The sequence below is a fragment of the Triturus cristatus genome, chromosome 2_1 (assembly GCF_964204655.1).
Source record: "Triturus cristatus chromosome 2_1, aTriCri1.1, whole genome shotgun sequence".
In the NCBI taxonomy this organism is placed as follows: Eukaryota; Metazoa; Chordata; class Amphibia; order Caudata; family Salamandridae; genus Triturus; species Triturus cristatus.
In genome coordinates, this window is record NC_140581.1 from 738,500,950 (window position 1) to 738,518,252 (window position 17,303).

The following is a 17,303-nucleotide window of genomic DNA, read 5'->3' on the forward strand; positions in this document are numbered from 1 at the left end:
AGTACTGCAAAACCCTTCCCTCCAAAATAATAGAGGATGGGACATAAAATAACAGCCCATAGGAAATAATGTTAAAATAAGTTTTAAATTCTGATTTTGAAAAATACATTTATATATTTTGTTTTATGCTATTATATGTTATAGAAATATTAATGTATTATTTAATTATATAATTACATACGTTATTACATTATTTTACTACTAAAAGTGCAATAACATTTAAACATTTGTGAAATACTTCGCTGTATTTAAATTAATTCTGTACATACATTTTGCTAAATGTTAATACATTTAAAAAAATGTAATGCTTGTGGGATTTTTTAAACCATTAAGGGTTTAGAAATTAAATTTTACACCTAGAAGTAACTGTACACTGGGAAATGGAAAATGGCAAAAAAAACTGTAAGTTTAATCCTAGCTGCAGGAGTAGATGTACACTTGTATGTAAATGTACCTTCGTGAGCAGGGCCCTGTATGTATAGTTAAAAGATTTTGTTACAAAGGTTCTGCTGGATGCCTCTAAACACAGATATCCCAACTTTCGAATGTCCCCAGGCACAAAACTGAATCTGGAGAATATCAACCACAATTCTCCTGCACCGGCAGATGATGTTGTATGGCTTCACTTATTTTTTTTACTAACAAGACATAATGCAATGGAGCCCCACATAAGCGCCATGCCTGTACGCTGATGTTTGTTCTTTTATTTCTATACCTTCTTATGCAGATCTGGAGCTCTTCTCCCTACTCTGTCATTTTTACCACAACTCCAAAATCTGTAGACGATCGTGCTGTGGAATCATATCCCCCAATAAAACAACAGGCTTTGAACTGTGTTGAGAATGTAGAAAGCAGATGTTAGTCCCAGACCCGAACAAGGTGTGTCGTTGGTGCCTGGGCTCTGATTATGACCCTTAAGATGTGCAACATGTGAGCCCTTATGCTCCTGAAAGAGATACAGGACCAGAAGTTAAAGATAGATCACTGAACACGAGAAGATTTCACAGTCCATTTCGCAGAACCGGTCTTGGTCCTGGTAACAAGACTATTCCTGCGAACAATCCCAATTTCTACTCAAAGTCTTCTGCAAAGTCAAAGTCCAAACGAAAAATATAAAAAGGTGAAGATTGACTCGACTCCAACCCGCCACTCTAGCTTGAAAGAGGAGGCACAACGGTGTCAAGATAAACATCGCACTCCCTCGAAGTCCCTGATTTCTAAACTGATACCTCAGCTGGTCCTGATGTGCTCTTGTGCAATGTTCCAAGTATCGCAGCAGCGGAAAGCAGCCTTCAAGGATTCATGGAGCCATGTTGCATATCTTTGGTATGATTATGCCTCCCTGGAGTGCCTTTTGGCCCCACAAAGTTGCAATGGACTCTATCAATACAGTCTTGGGACAAGTTACTGGGCCTGTATCAACTCTGGTAGAGACTTCCACACCAATTCAGAGATGCATGCCAGTTCCCCCTAAAATGTCACCAGTATCAACTCTACCAGCACTGATGTATGGTCTGTTGCCCATGTCAGACATCGAACTAATGTTGGCCCAAGCCCAACCAATGTTGCTCCGCAAGATCACAAAAGCGTAACTATTCGTTATGCTGCCTGGCTGAAACCTAGTCCCTCTGGCGCAGTGCAGATATCAGCAGAGGCTCCATTCTCTTTTTGTTTTGACCAACCCTATACAAGAGAGACATTAGGTCCCCGAGGGCACTGGTGATGAGTAGTAAGAGGGTGATTGTTTACCCCCCCCCCACTATACTGATGATGCAAGTGAGCTCACCAACTGAAGAAAGTGCCTCATTTGCAATGGTGGCTGTTCTGGGAGACGTCCTCTAAACAGGGCCTATGTTTTTGTAGCCCTTGCTACCTTGCTTACTGATACCTTGATGGTTACATAGTCCAAGCCTGGTTCTGGCCCTCATTTCAGTCAGCTAATATCTCGCTTACATAGGGATGTACCTGGGGATTTGGACCTAGTAACAACCTTCATTGAGGAGTCTAATTGTGCAGAGTTCAACTAGTAAGGTCAGTTCTATTTTGTTCCCAACGTCTCCTCCAACTTGGGAATTCAAAAGAACTGATGTTTCTGGCAAGCAAATGACTTCTGCAATCCTAATCCTTAAGTCCATAAATGAGATGGGTTTACTGGGCAACTACATGCATGCTGAGATCTTGCCAGCAGTCCTGGAGGACCTCGGAGCTTCTCTGGCTCAGACAATACACGATGGCGAGGATGTCGTAAAGTACTTAATCCGTACTGGCCTGGACACTACTGACTTCTTTGGCAGGGCGGTTGGCATCAGTGTCGCACTTAGGGAGGGAGGCATGGATGAAGTCGACCAGACTTTCTGCTGACGGGCAAACAGGTTAATAGAGCGGTGCAAAGCCCACGGCAAACCACACCGCGCCACCTGTCGGTATAAAGGGAATTGCTGTTGATCTGCAGAACTTCCAGTCTGGTGACTGAGGATATTTTAAATGTGAGGGATCTGCTGTTAGAGCATCCACCAGAAAGATTTATTGAAGGTAAGTAACTTGTTAGTCTTAAAAAAAATTGTGTTGTCAAACCGGGTCTAAAAACGAATCAACAGCAGATAATATGAATACCCATATTTATGTTCTCGCAGACCTAGACAAAGTGATATAACTCCTGACGCGGTCAGCAGTATCATCCAAGAGTTTCCTTGTGTAAATGCATGCACAGTTACTGGCAGCGAGGATCCTTCTGTATTTCGTTTAAGACATTGGGCCAATAGGGATGTATGACATTACAACGCGGGTTTTTACCACGCGTGCAGTTACATCGCATGCGTTACAACGCATGCGATGTTACAACGCTATGCCGTTCCAACGCAAGTCTTTACATCGACTTGCGCTAGATGGCATGCTAACATTAAAAAAGTGTAATTTACTATTCCAACTCCAGTCCACTTAACAGTAGGGAAGGTGTTGGGATAGTAAACTACACTATTTGTAATGTTAGCACGCCATCTAGCGCAAGTCGATGTACAGACTTGCGTTGTAATGGCATAGCGTTGTAACATCGCATGCGTTGTAACTGCACTGCGTGGTAAAAACCGCATTGTAATGGCTGTTCCCCGGCCAATAGACCACATATGCTCAGTGACTAACTGACGTGTTCAAACGAATAGGACACTTTACTCTGCATGCGTTTACAACTTTTACAACGCAGGGCTTTACAACGCAATCCATTACAACACATTCCCCATTACAACGCTATTTACTATTCTAACTCCACCGGGGCGTTACTTTGAGGAATGCGTTGTAATGGTGTGCGGTGTGAAGCCCTGCGTTGTAAAAGATTTTGCAGAGTAAAAAATGTGTAGGAATGGCATGCGTTGTAACGCATTTGTCGTAAAGGATGTTTACCGTTCAAACTAGCATCCTCAATCATCTTCTCAATTTATTCCTTGGCTGACGTCCTGACTTGGCCTGGCTACAGCTTGTCCCAGTTCCCTTTATAGCCCCTTTCAAAGACAGTGCCTTTCCTTGAGTCTATCCTTTTCTCGTAATCCAGCCCACGACTTTCTAGCTGGCCTAGTGACCCTCTCTGTCTTGATTGGATACAGTTTTCCTTATATTAAGAGTTTTACTAACCTATTTTGCCCTTTGTGATTCTGGTTTATGATTGATCATCTTCTGCTGACCCACATTCCATAACTGTGGCTTTCTCTTTTCAATTATGAACATTGGCCACAATGGTACATTTGGATTGGCCATGTATCTTCTAAAGGGCCTCTCCCAGGCAACGTTAAAGGAACACTTCTCCCTTTCTCAGGAAAAAATATTGGTTTCTAGCCCGAAAGTGCTGCTTCAGTGAAACCTCTAGAGTGGAAGGTTAGCTTTCCGAAAGTCTGGTCATGCTTTGACAAATTATGCAAGATTTTACAGTCTTTTTCCAAGTCAGTTAGTCCATGCTTCCTACATGTATTTTCTAAACAAGCACAGAATTAAAAAGCATAGCACTCGTTAATCATACTTGTGGAAGGGGATTTTGGGTGAGATTTTTTAATCCAAAGCATATCAACTATGTGGTGCTGTAGGTAATAAGAGAGAGAGATTGATTGTGTACGAGAGAGACATCTGGGTAACACCAGATTAGGTTTCTGAAACTAAGATATTAAAGGGATATATAATTGGAGCAAAACTAGATAACACTGCCGTTTTTGCATCACATAAACACTTCAATGTTTGCATCACATGTATGTATTTACATTATATTACATTTTTTAAATAATAGACACACAGAAGTGGTTTGCCCTGAATCATGATTTTTTTTGTCAAGTGCCAAAAACTGGCACTAGTATCCAAGTCCCTGTAATGAAAAGTATGCAATAAAGTGATAGATTATTATCATCCCTAATTTTGCAATTGGTATACGTAAAGAGAAGGCAGGTGAGCTATTTGGGTGTAGGGTACAGAATGGCTAAGCAAATGCCAACACTTTTTGTGCTACAAACGAGAACCCATTTGGAAAGAGACATAACTGCAACAGTGAACTGAAAGATAGGCATTGTCGGTTTCTCTCAAGAGGTTTTGAGTAGGAGCCACATTCAGTAAAACATATATTTTTAAACTAGAGTCAATTAAATAGCGAACGGAATGAATTATGGTGACTTTTGTTCTCTACATTTAATGGCCATTGAGGCAATGCTGTGACCCACTTGCTGTTCTCAGCTGTGGCTTCCCCTGGGCCAGACAGGTTTTAAAAGTTTGTAGGTGAAACCCCTTGTGAAGCATACCAAAAACTTACAGTGGGCTTAGAGCCCGCCTATTACTTACCACTGGTTGGTTTTACTGTCACTCTTTTATTTGCTTCTTATCTGGTGACTTCCCTTCCTGTTTTTGTTAATTTCCCTCCCCTGGAACATATCCTCTTTGCCATCCTTTTGACTGGATTACATGTATTCTTCTGCTGCTCACATTGAGAGAACTTCTTTTCCCTTCAGCACTCCGAGTGGTCACGTTTTGTAGCTCTCTCCTTCACATATGCAACTTCCATTGCAAACGTCTGCACGTCATAGGTGCTCCTTGTTGCTCCCTCAACCCCCTTTCGAGCTCGTCCATTTCTTTCCCCACCCCCTCCCTAGCTCTGTAATTTTTTGTTCCTCCCTCTCGGGCCCAGCCACAAGAGGCTCTATTGCTCCCTCGACCCCTCACACTGCCTGTTGCTTCCTCCCCCTCGCCTCCTCTTCACATCCCCTGCGGTCCTTTTAAGTTTATTTAATTTTTTTGTAGGGCTCAGGCCGCTCTGCCTTACCAAAAGTGTTTTCATTTCAGTCATATTTAATGTTGTATTTACTGATCTAAGTTCGTAACCACATTCTTGCAATTGCTAAATAAAACAAGCATTTGCAATGTAATCGATCTCGCCTTTGGGACCTTATATCTATCTAGCTATGCAGCACATTAGCCTGGGTGCTGAAACATCTACTGTTCTTTAACATGGAGGGAAAGTAAGGACCAACCCGCGTGACACGCGAGGTATGGGAACACATGGAGAGAAATATTGCCTTCCAGCGGGAAGTGGTATAGTCCACAGCTCTATTTTTAATAAAAAATCAGGGCCTTCAGTGTTGATATCACTGAAAATACAAGATTTGAAAAAAATATTGTCTTCGGGTGCTCGTGGAAGACAATTTCTATGGACTGGATTCTAGAGAATGCTAAAGTGATTCTGGTATTTTACTGACCTCTGCTGGTCGTTTTCTATCAAGAAAGTTAAATAGAGGCAGTTGCCAGAAAAATTAAAAAAAAGAAAGTCCCTCAGCAGAAAGCAATTCTGGTATTTTACTGACCTCTACTTGTCGTTTTCTATCAAGACAGTTAAATAGAGGCAGTTGAACAGAAAGAAAAGTCCCTAAGCGGATGCAGACAAGTCCTAGGGCTGATCTCCAGAGCCCACAAAGTACATACACATATAGGTATATACTAAAGTATATACAAGAGGTCTTGAATGCTCGACCTAAAAAAAATTGCCTGTTTCATTTCGTAGGTGCATGCATGCCTGGCAATACATTCTCTGCATGCGTCATCACTCAAGTGTATGCCTGCGAAATGATGTGACTGCACCGTTGTGTTTTTTCTTTACTTTTGGATGATGCTGCACAACATTGCCTTTGCCAGTAGGTTGAAAAGACGATATATTTCGGCGTTGCTAATATTTGCTAATGAATTGAGTTTAAGAAGGATGTTTGATGGCAGCAATAAGGATGTCTAGTATCGGAACAGAACACCGCAGAAAATGATAACAGCTTGTATGATATGACATCTTGTATATCAACGTTGATGCTGCCACCATGTAATATAAGGATATTCTATATTGTGCCTTTGGGGGGGAAATACATGAAATTGTATTTGCAAAGTAACAAAAAATACATGTTGGAGAATAATTAAGTAGAAAAGGAAGGGGGAAACGGGGTCCCTACGTGGATGTTTAGAAATGTGGGACAATATAAATATATGAATGTTAACGCTATGATCTAATCTGAACGCTTAGGGCAGAATACCCCTACTCCCAGGTTTAGAATTCAGTAAAATTAAAATTCCGTTGAATAATCCAGTGTAGTTCCGTAAATCCTTATGTTGTATATTTAGTTTTCTAAGTTTACCTCCTATTATTTCTTTTAAATCATGAAGTGACTCAAAAAATAAGCAAGGCAATTTGAAAAATAAAATATCTGCATTGTTTGTAATTTCAGACCCTATTCCGATTGACGTCTATTTAAATGTTCTTGGGCTTAGAACATAATACTCCTGCCCTCTAGCTGAGAATATGTGGTGTGTATGTGTGTGGAGATATATATATACACACACACACACACACACACACACACACACGTATACATGGAAGTAAGTTACAACATCTATCTCTAAACTGCCTTTTCCAATTGAGGAGGTGTTGCACAGGGCTTGGAGCAGACAGGATAGTTAATCATCGGTTAAAGTGGCAGCAGTGGGGAATTTATCTTGTGAGCAGCTGAACCCTACTCGAAACTTGTATTGTCTCAGATTAGTCTTCATGCATCGAGAGCCATTCATTACTCACCTGCAAGGGCTGCCACGAACCCCAGCCGCTGCAATCATGGCTCCTTCAGTACTTTTGACAAGTCTGTGGGGAAACTGCTATTTTATTATTGTTCTCTCATACCTGAAAATAGAGGTGCTTTGTTTAATGCATAATTTCTTGTAATTTAACACATAAACCATTGGAACCTAGAGTGATTATTTGAGAATTCCTTCTGGGGAAGTGTACATCAATCTGAGTAGGTCATTGTTACGTTCATGTGTTTTTCTGTTCAAAGATGAAATATAAATTCTTTAAAACCCCGCAGGCAAACTTGTCAAAGTCATTTGGGAGTTGCAATCCGCGCATTAATCTTTTCACAGTCACCACGAGCCAGTATCCGTCAGACTGGATGTCTAGTGCCACCGCCGACCGTGGCGCTAGAATCTTTATCATCCTCTGCTTCCGCACAGTTTGTCGCTGTTCAAATTGTTTATTTGCTCCAGCGCGGTTGGCTGACTAAACATAAAGCCTTAGTCTAAGCTAATAAATACACGTCGTGACCTGAGGCATAATGCTTTAAATAATGTCTTAAATGAACACTCTTCTGATAGTGTTTTATACATGTGAAGGCAGTGATTCTGGAAGCCTATATTGAAGGTGTGTCTGCTTTACAGATTCTTGTTAATCCGGTCTTGTTTTCCGGAAGTGTATGGTCTTCGGTTGGACCCTCCTCGAGCAGTCTCAGTGTCTGGGAGGAAAGCTAAGCGAGTGTGACTGAAAGGAATACCAGGGGCTGCACAGGGGCACTGTAATGTTGCAGAGTCATGGAACATTCCATTGTCTTGGATCGCACAGGGGGAGGCGACCGCCAATCTCCATGTGCGTAACATTAGTTGGAGTGACTGGGGTACGCCAGTATTGAACGGAATATAGAGCCCGGGGTTCTGGGCGCGGTTAGTTGTCTGGCCACTAAGATACTGGAGACTCTGTGTGGTCATTTGAATGCATGCTGGGGGGGTCCTTATCACCAACATCACTTTGGCGATGAGAGTGGCCACAGTACCCACAGTGTGCCTGCCCATCCCCAAACCCAGCAGCACCAATGAGGGCCCAGCTCACCACCGGCACTGACCGCTGTCTCCTGCTGCCTCCGTTGCTCCCCGGACATTGAGCGAGCGGTCACGGCTCACTGCCTGCTGCCTCAGACATGCGCAGGATAGCGAGAGTGGTGTATCCTCCGCTCCGGGTGCTGCCAGCCTGCCACGTCCCCGCCTGCTCTGCTGGTCTCGAAGGCCACAGCCTTTCTGCTCTGCCGGCCAGGACCACACTGGAAAAAACAACAAAAGGAGGAACAATAAAGAATAAATAAAACAAGATACTCTGCATACACACCGTAAAGAAGTTAATAATGCTCCAGAAAGAGACCAAAAAAGGCCAAGGACACTACAAGCCACTGCGGAGCACCCAGGTCAGTGAAATCCCCATGCCCATCGCTTCTCCAGTAAGACACTCAGCACCACAGGCTTTTTACTCTGAACTGTAGTTTGGGTGGACCTCCTATCAACCGCCGCCGCATGCTACCTCCATCCTCATGGCATCAGTTCCCCCACTAGAGCCCATCACTATCACAGGGCTGCCACCCTCCCAAGCTGCGCAATGGAAGGCGTGGGTCGAACGCCTAGAAAGATACTTTGAAGCCGTCGAGATCCCGGCTGCACACAGACGCCCCATGCTTCTTCACTAAGGAGGGGCCGACATTCACAAAATTTCGAAGACCATAGCTGAAGCTGGTCCCCTGCGGAACTACGCCACCCTGAGGGACACAATCACTGCACACTTTGAGCTGTACGCCAACCCTGACTATGAGCGTTTTCTCCCACACCAAGCGCGACTGCTGCCAGATGAATCAGTAGATGGCTTCTATGGGTGGTTGAGAGAGCTGGCCAGCACCTGCATCCTTCCGGATTAAGGCGAAGTCAGAGCCCAGTTTATTCAAGGGTGCACCTCCTCTAAATTGCCTGAGCGCATCCTGCAAGGACACAACATGTCCATGAGAGACATCTTGACGCTTGGGCGTTCAAAAGAGTTATTCAAGGTTTGGCGGCTCACATGGACCCACACTCCTCAACTCCCATCAAGGAAGAACCAGTCAATGCCATCCAAACTGAGATGCGTGGAGGAATGCCAAAGTCCACCAAACCGGCCTTCGAACCCTACCAAGCAAGGACCACAGAGTTGCACATGCGGATGGTGTGGAGGCCCGTACCCCTACAACAGAACCTACCCCACTAATGGCAAAACATGCAGTGCGTGTGGTAAGCAAAACCACTTCTCCAAAGTCTGCCGCTCTTTGCAAGGACGACGGTTCAGAGGCCTGCAGAAAATGGTGCGCACAGTAGAGCCGCACCCGGAAGATATGTCGGACATCGACATGGACGAAGATGAAGCAGCCGTCGTCCACGTGGTGAGAACACTAGATACTCTTAAGTCCGCCCTCTAGAGCGCCCGATGTGCAAAATCGGAGTACAAGACCACCCAATCGCAGCTCCCATAGACACAGGAGCCACAATCATTCTCATGGCCGCGAACATTTACCACAGCCTACCAAACCCGCCAGCACTTTGAAACACCAGCGTGTAAGTGTACCCTTTTGCCAACCGCTCACCACTGACACTTTGTGGCGTGTTTCAGGCAGACCTATCTCATGACTCTACACATCAAAAAGTCTTATGTGTCACAAGAAGGATCCAGGTTCCTGCCCAGCTGTCGCACGGCTCAAGACCTCAACCCCATACTATTTGCATTTGACGTGCACACGCATGATCTAGACCACCTGTTACAGGACTTCACACCGCTGTTCGATGGGATCGGGTGATTAAAAGGTCCAGCCATCCATTTGCACATTGACAAGTCGGTTGCCCCGATAGCCGCCAGGCATCAAATTATCGCTTTTCATCTCCGATCAAAGGTGAAAGGTGAGCTAAGACTTCTAAAGAAAGCTGGCATCATTGAATGTGTACACGGACCCACACCATGGATATCCCCCATCGTGGTGGAGAAGAAGCCTAAATAACCGGACGTCGTGTGAATCTGTGTTGACATCAGATTCCCAAATTTAGCGATCAAGCGGGAACGCCACCTCACAAGACCGTAGCAGGCAGGCTCCAAATGGTTCTCCAAAATGGACCTCTGGTCCGTCTAACATCAGATACCGCTACACCTGGATTCCTGCCGGAATATGGAGAATGAACTCCGGTAGCATACGCCAGCCACATGCTCACACCAACAGAGCAGCGATACTCACAAATAGAGCGTGAGGCGACTGCGATCCTATGGGGCTGTTGACACTTCTACATCTTTTTATTTCGCCACCCATTCGCTGACAGACCACAAGCCATTATTTATCTATTTCAAGGATCTTCATCACGCCACCCCCCCCCCCCCCCCGAAGGATTGAGAAATGGATCCCGCATCAGCAAGAATTCCAGTTCACTGTGGAATACCGACCCAGTACCTGAAACATTGCTGGTTTCCTATCCAGGCATGCCCAGACAGCCACGCCTCCTGAAGCAGCGGAAGCAGCAGCAACTGAAGACTACGTGAGAATGATCGTGGATAGATCCAGACCCCTTCCGATATCCCTGGAAGACATCGTAGGAGCAACTCAGCGCGATGACTGCCTACAGATCGCCATCAAAGCTGTCGCCACTTTAGACTGGCGAACGCTGCAAAACCCAACATCTCTCCGCACTGAGACGTCCCAGTCGATTCTGAAAGCCCTGTATCAAGTCCGCCAGGAACGGTCCGTGACCAAAGGCTGCACTCCTAACGCATGAAGCCCACCAAGGAATCGTTAAATCCAAAAACTGGCTCAAGACCAAAGTCTGGTTCCCGGGTCTGGACAAGAAGGTAGAAGCGGTTGTGCGGAACTGCCCCAACTGCCTTGCCACAGGCCCACCAGACCAGCCAGTGCCAGTCATCACTGAGGCAGACCCCAGTGTCCCATGGCAGAGAGTGAGCGCCAACTTTGGTAGCCTTCTCGGAGGAAGACGCATGCTGGTTGTGGTTGACGACTACTCTCGCTACCCGGAGGTAGTAACGGCAACCTCCGCAGCAGAGGTGGTCCCGAAGCTAGAGAAGCTCATGGCAACCCATGGGTTGTTCGGAGAAATTTGCACCGACAACGGACCTCCGTTCAACAGCTCCGAGCTGACGGTCTACCTACCATCCCACAAGACAAGCACCGCCGGATAGCCCCTTGATGGCCTCAAGCCAATGAAGAAGTAGAGCGCCTGATGAGAAGCCTCACCAAAGCGATCCAAATTGCAAATGGCTGAGAGTCGCAACACGGACAAGCGTACCAGTTCTTAAGAGAGTACCGGCTCACACCCCACTGCACTACAGGCATATCCCCAGGCAAGCTATATTTTAGCTGGTCAGTGACTGATACCATTTCACACCACCTCGCGTGGGAAGAAGCACCCAATCCTCCTAATCAGTCATATACCTGAAGGGCCCGTACCAATGAAGACGCCTCCTGGAGACGACACGCTCGAGAGCGCCCTGTCCTAGCGGGCGACCAAGTGCTAATGCAAGGCCGCCATCCTGGAGGAAAGCTCAGACTGCCATTCAAACTGGAACCATGGGTAGTTGTTGAAGTCAAAGGCACAAAGGTGACAGCAACGAGAGGCCAAGAGCGTGTGACATGGAATGTCTCCCAAATAAAAAAAATCCCAAAAGAAAACCACAGACAGGATCTCAGTGGCCGGCTGGCTAGATGGTACTGCTGCAACGAACCCTCAAGATACCGACAGCGAGTGCTACCAAGAGCCTGATCCAGGGGCCTTCTCGGAAGACCTATTTGCAGCACCCCCACTCAGTACGCCCCCCCCCCCCCCAGACAAGCATGCAGCGGTAACCAGGTACCGCCGTACCCCGAAATCAAGTAAGAGTATGTTATGCCTGTCGTATCAGAATCGGGACTACTGTGTGAACTTTGAGTTTTGTTTAGTATTTGTCGTTCTACCTGTTGGCCCTGTTCGACATTTCCTGGTAAGGGAGGAATGTAATGTTGCCGAGTCATGAAACATTCCAGTGTCTTGGACCGCACAGGGGGAGGCGACCGCCAACCCCCATGTGCATAACATCAGTGGGAGTGGTTGGCGTATGCCAGTATTGAAAGTAATAAAGAGCCCTGGGCTCCGGGCGTGGTTAGTTGTCTGGCACTATGCTACTGGAGACTCCGTGTGGTCATTAGAATGCATGCTGGGTGGCCTTATCACAAACTCCACAGGCACCTTGGGGGTAAATCTGTGCATTTGTTTTAGGGTTTTGGAGAGCTTGCCTACACGTTTTGTAAAGGACAGCGCTTTATTCTAATATTGACCCCTAATTTGAATAGGATCCCTTCCAGAGCTATCCATAGGTTATATGACACGAGTGACGGCTTAGGCTGGTACAAACGTTTTGATAACTGCGTTTTGCCTTCTGGAACTTGTATGTTTGGATTCCCAAGTAGAGGTACTGGTGTACAAGACCTAGCATGAAAAGTTCTGTTAGCCAAAAGGCCTGACCAAGCAACAGCGCCGCACACGTCGTGGGGTCATTTGGCAAAATCTTTTTTCCTTTTCAAGAGATTGCTCTTTCAGCATCTTTTTTCGCTATTGCTGGGGGGAGGTGGGGCGGTGTAAGGGGGAGGGGACTCCTATACTCTTACTTGTGCGCTAGATATAGTTCTCCTAGTCTGTCTACTATGTCTATCACAGAGATTGTATTGCTCTGGAAAGCACACACGAGAACAGGACTCCTGCCCACCAAATACATGACTTTTATATATGTATCAGAACCTGGGCCTGCACCCTGTAAATCGAGGAGGAGTTGCTGTATCCAAGAGAGTTGGAGAGCAGCCAGAGTCACTTTCTAAGGCTAGCCGGGCCCGTGTAAACTCTTCTGTTATGAGTGAAGCGGGAGCACAGTGTAGGACTTGGACTCAAAGGAGCCAATGAGACCCCAAATGCAACAACAAAGTATCCCTCTTGGTTTGCGACCTGCTGGGAGGGTTTCCTCCACAGGTTCTCAATCGAGACAGCTCAGCACTGAGAAGAGACAATGATTTGCTAACTGCTGGAACAAAGTATTCATGCAAATAGAGAAATGAGGACCCAAAAATGAGGACCCAATGCATAGGCAAGCCTGTGTAGTGCGTGGTTACACTCGCCAGCTGTCTTTGTTCTGTATTGAGGGTCTCCTCTCTAATCACTTTATCACCTATTCTCTTTTCTACAGATGTGTACTGTCTGTGCTTACTATCTCTAGTGTTTCTAAACTATGCACAATACAAACTTGGTAATTTGTCAAGGTAAACACAGGGTTCCTTTTAGAGATTTTCATCGGTGTTCTTTACTTTGAGTAAGAATGTGATGAGACCGCTTCAATTTTTAAAAACATGTACAATTATTTTAAACACAGCTCGTATGTAAGTAAAACATACATATTTGCCCTGACACCTGGAACATTCTTCCATGCATACACGTATAACTGCGAACAGTATTTTATATATAATCTAAAATCATGCAAATATAGGTGTTACCCCCAAAGCATGAAAGGGCGGCACAGTTAGTCTAGCTGTTTAAATCACCTTTCGAGTTTAAGGCATACCATCTTCCTGTTAGTAAGATATGCTGCAGCAAAAGTCATATATAATGATGGGTTCTAAATGTGAATAATGCTCAAGAGTAACTAGTACTCTCAGAAGCTTAGAATGGGCGATTATCTTGAAGGAGCAGTTCTGTTTTTCATGAAAAAGTATTGTGTGTTATTGTTCCCTTCTACAATGTTAACAGTCGTGATACCAACCTTGATCCATTGTTGAACAGCCCGCGTGGCTAGCTGAAACCTATTCTTTCATAAACGTAAGCACTAACGCCTTCTCTAGGCACCCCTGCTTGACACTTCCCGAGATTTAGCCCCCATATCCGATCATCTCTAAATGTTTGTTTGAGTCTGTGTTCTTGAAAATGTCCAAACATGTTACATATAAATGCTCTGTGATTGTTTTTGATAAGTCACTGTGTGAATTCTGTAGTATGTCAAGAATTGTGTTTGCGGGTCCTTTCAAAACCATAGGTATAGAACATGTAAAATAAAGTTCACATGTATTGATACCTTATGTGAGTACATTTTAGAATTTTAATTGATACCAAATGGAGCTCCTTTTCAGTTCACGCTTTCTCATCCTGTTGTGTTAAATATATGAAAAAAGTTTGACATCAGTGCACACTGGAATGACCCTGAGTAGCTGATACAGATTTGGTTTAGTCACATTTCATTTCGAAAATATTGTGTAAGCAGTGTGTGATATGTGAAACACATTAACAGATATATTTTACAGTATTCAATGTTCACTCATCAGCTTACTGAAGGAGACCTTCTTGTACCTACAATCCTAGCCACACGAGTTGGCAAGTAGAGTGTTGACTACAATGAGCAGTGATAGACGCAGATTGTTTCCACTCTGCTGATTTAATGTAGTCTACGCTAGGCAGGATTATGCCAATACCCATACCCTCTTGCATGAAGTTCTTCAAGGTATTCCCAGAGTTATCAATTCACGAGGTATGTGCTGTCACATTTACTTATGTATGTGGCTATGGTGCAGTGGTAAGTTTTCAACAGTATAATACTGATTATGTTTGGTTGTCAATCTCTTCGGAGTAGCTTTAATTATATTAGTGGTGACATTGTATGCTTGTTCGCTCACTAGCTACTGCTATATAAACCTACTCAGTGTTAGTTTGATGCTGTGAAGATAAACATCGTTTTTAGCTAAACTGATGAGGAGAAAAGCGAGGCCATTTTCTTTTTATAGAAAACAGAATATCTTTCTGTGTGAATAGTTCAATCACCTGAAGACTCTACTACTCTGTTTCATTTCCCCCAAAATACCATCCTTGTTCTCAGAGGTGCAGTTATCTCTACTTGGGTACAAATTGGATTTTGTTTGAATTAGGATTACAACTGGTAAAGTAATACCCCTAATTTTCCTAGTATTTTTTAAAGGTACACACTGGCAGAATTTGTGTGGAGAAAATACCACAAGCTCCACGTTTTGCTGCACGAAACGAGCATTATTCTGAGGTGTGGAACTTGCTGAGGTGTGAAACTTGCTTACTCTGAGAATGCAGTTACCTCTAAAAATTCTGAAGCAGTAAGAAGGAATCTGTTTGTTAAATATTCCCAGCATCCAAGAAAGACTCTCTTCTTTCTGTTGAATTTTGATGACTTTGTCTGGTTGGTGCAATCCATTATATTCTGCAAATCACCATTTCCTTTTATCCACATGATACCATTATGTAGATGCACTCGTACCTTACAGTTATTTTTTCCTTCACAGTTTTCATGTTATAGATCTATTTGACTGCCTATTTTGTCAGTAATAATTAAACTGAAATGTTCTCTTAACTTTTTAGCTGAAGAAATGTATCAGAACGCCAGAAATTCCATCCAAACATGTGAGAAACTGGGTTCCGAAGGTACTTGATCAGCGACGGCAAGGCTTGGAGCAATACTTGCAGGTCAGTCTTTTGTGTGTCGATAAGATGAAGAAAATGGCCTCACGCTGGAAATGTTTTCTTCTCACAATTCACATAGACATGTTAAGAGTTGGCTATCTGAATGGCAGAGCAAGATATCTGAGACCTCATAGATTTCGACCAGGCAGAGGTTGGCTTCGATTTCTGTATGCACCAGATACAAAGTGAATACTTATGAAATAATGATATGATGGTATCTGATACCTGTAAGATTAAGAGCCGTATGTGGGGATCAGATCTTTGTTGGAGAGGATGTCTCCTCGACTTTGGATGCAACCTTTCCCATCAATATGTTATGGTTAAATACATAGCTTTTGTGTCAGTGCTTAATTTGAGCCGGAGCTTTCCGGTGCTGAGCACCGGCACTTAATTGGTTTCCGGTGCTGGGCACCAGCACCTAATTGTCAACACCACACTTAGGGCAGTCTGCCACAAGGTGGCGCTGCTCATGTAATTTAGAGATGAGCAGTATCACAGTTATTTAGGAAAACAATATACATTATAAAATTACTAACACCTTCCTCCCCAGCCATTTCTTTAGCTTTGGGGACCCGGAACTATCTGAACTGTCGCATTTTCATGCGAGAGAGATGATTAGTAGTCGTTTTGGCAGCGATGATAAGGGTGATGTGTGGTGCAAGCTGCAGTGGCCTCTTGGTCAAAGCCCTGGCACTTAATATTTTACAAATTAAGCACTGTTTTGTGTCCAATTTACAGCATGCTTCAACTCTATTGATCTATATGTCTTGCTCACTTTAACTTACTGCACAAATACCCTGCTGCAAAAAGGCCTTGACTATGAGAAAACACTTAAGTTTACATATTGACAGTAAATAAACCTAGCGTACCAGTTCCCCTGCTACTTGCAAAAACAGGTGCGTTGTTCCAAAATGTTGGCCAAGGGAGGTCTGACACTGAACAATGATTTTTTTTGCCATGGAGTGACTCCACCCCAATGTTAGCTCGGAAATGGCTATGGGAAACTGAGTTTGGCCAGTTTTATTTATAACTCAAGATAAATTTTAAAAAGCTACAAAATAGAGTACCACATGAGTATTTGTGAGACATATTGAGAACTATACGTTTTCCCCTTAACGTTACCAGATCTGGTGTTTTAAGTTCCTTCTCCTTGGTCTGTTGCCCGTGGGTTGTTTAACAGGAATGTTAACTGTCTGTTATGGGACATCATAAAGATGATTCATATTAACAATACTTGCTGGGGTTTGTGTTTACTACTGTACGCTTTTTAGCCAACCGACTTCCTTATTTTGTATTTCTTTTTTCAGGTCAGACATCCACAACAGATTATTACAGTCAGCTTGTGAAGTTTAGTTCACATTCAACAAGTTTCTAGTCTTTTTTTTTTTTTTTTTTTTACTTTTCTGACGGCTCTTGTCACTCACTTTCAGTACGTTGTTATTAATACTCAATCATCGTTAAAAAATAATCCGAACTATATGATTTAATTCCTGCTGTTACTGGAGATTCACTACTTGGAACGAATGTTGGCTGAAATTTACCTCCACACTCAGAGTGGAGTTTCTTTGCATTGCCGCTGTTGTGTGCTGAGATTTTACCGTAAAGCAGCCGGAGTAGGATTAACAGTTATTTTTTAAATCCGAGATAAAATGTGTTCTGCCCATAGTTTAAACTGATTCTGTTGGTGTTACCCTGTC

At 44.0% G+C, this 17,303-nt stretch overlaps 1 protein-coding gene across 1 annotated transcript in view; it reads left to right on the plus strand.

Annotated features, from left to right (window-relative positions):
* Positions 1 to 17,303, plus strand: part of SNX24 (sorting nexin 24) — a 656,912-nt gene that overhangs the window by 348,114 nt on the left and 291,495 nt on the right. Inside the window, exon 3 of the mRNA XM_085632674.1 lies at positions 15,505 to 15,609. Coding sequence (XP_085488800.1) covers positions 15,505 to 15,609 — 105 coding nt within the window. The remainder of the gene's footprint in view (positions 1 to 15,504; positions 15,610 to 17,303) is intronic.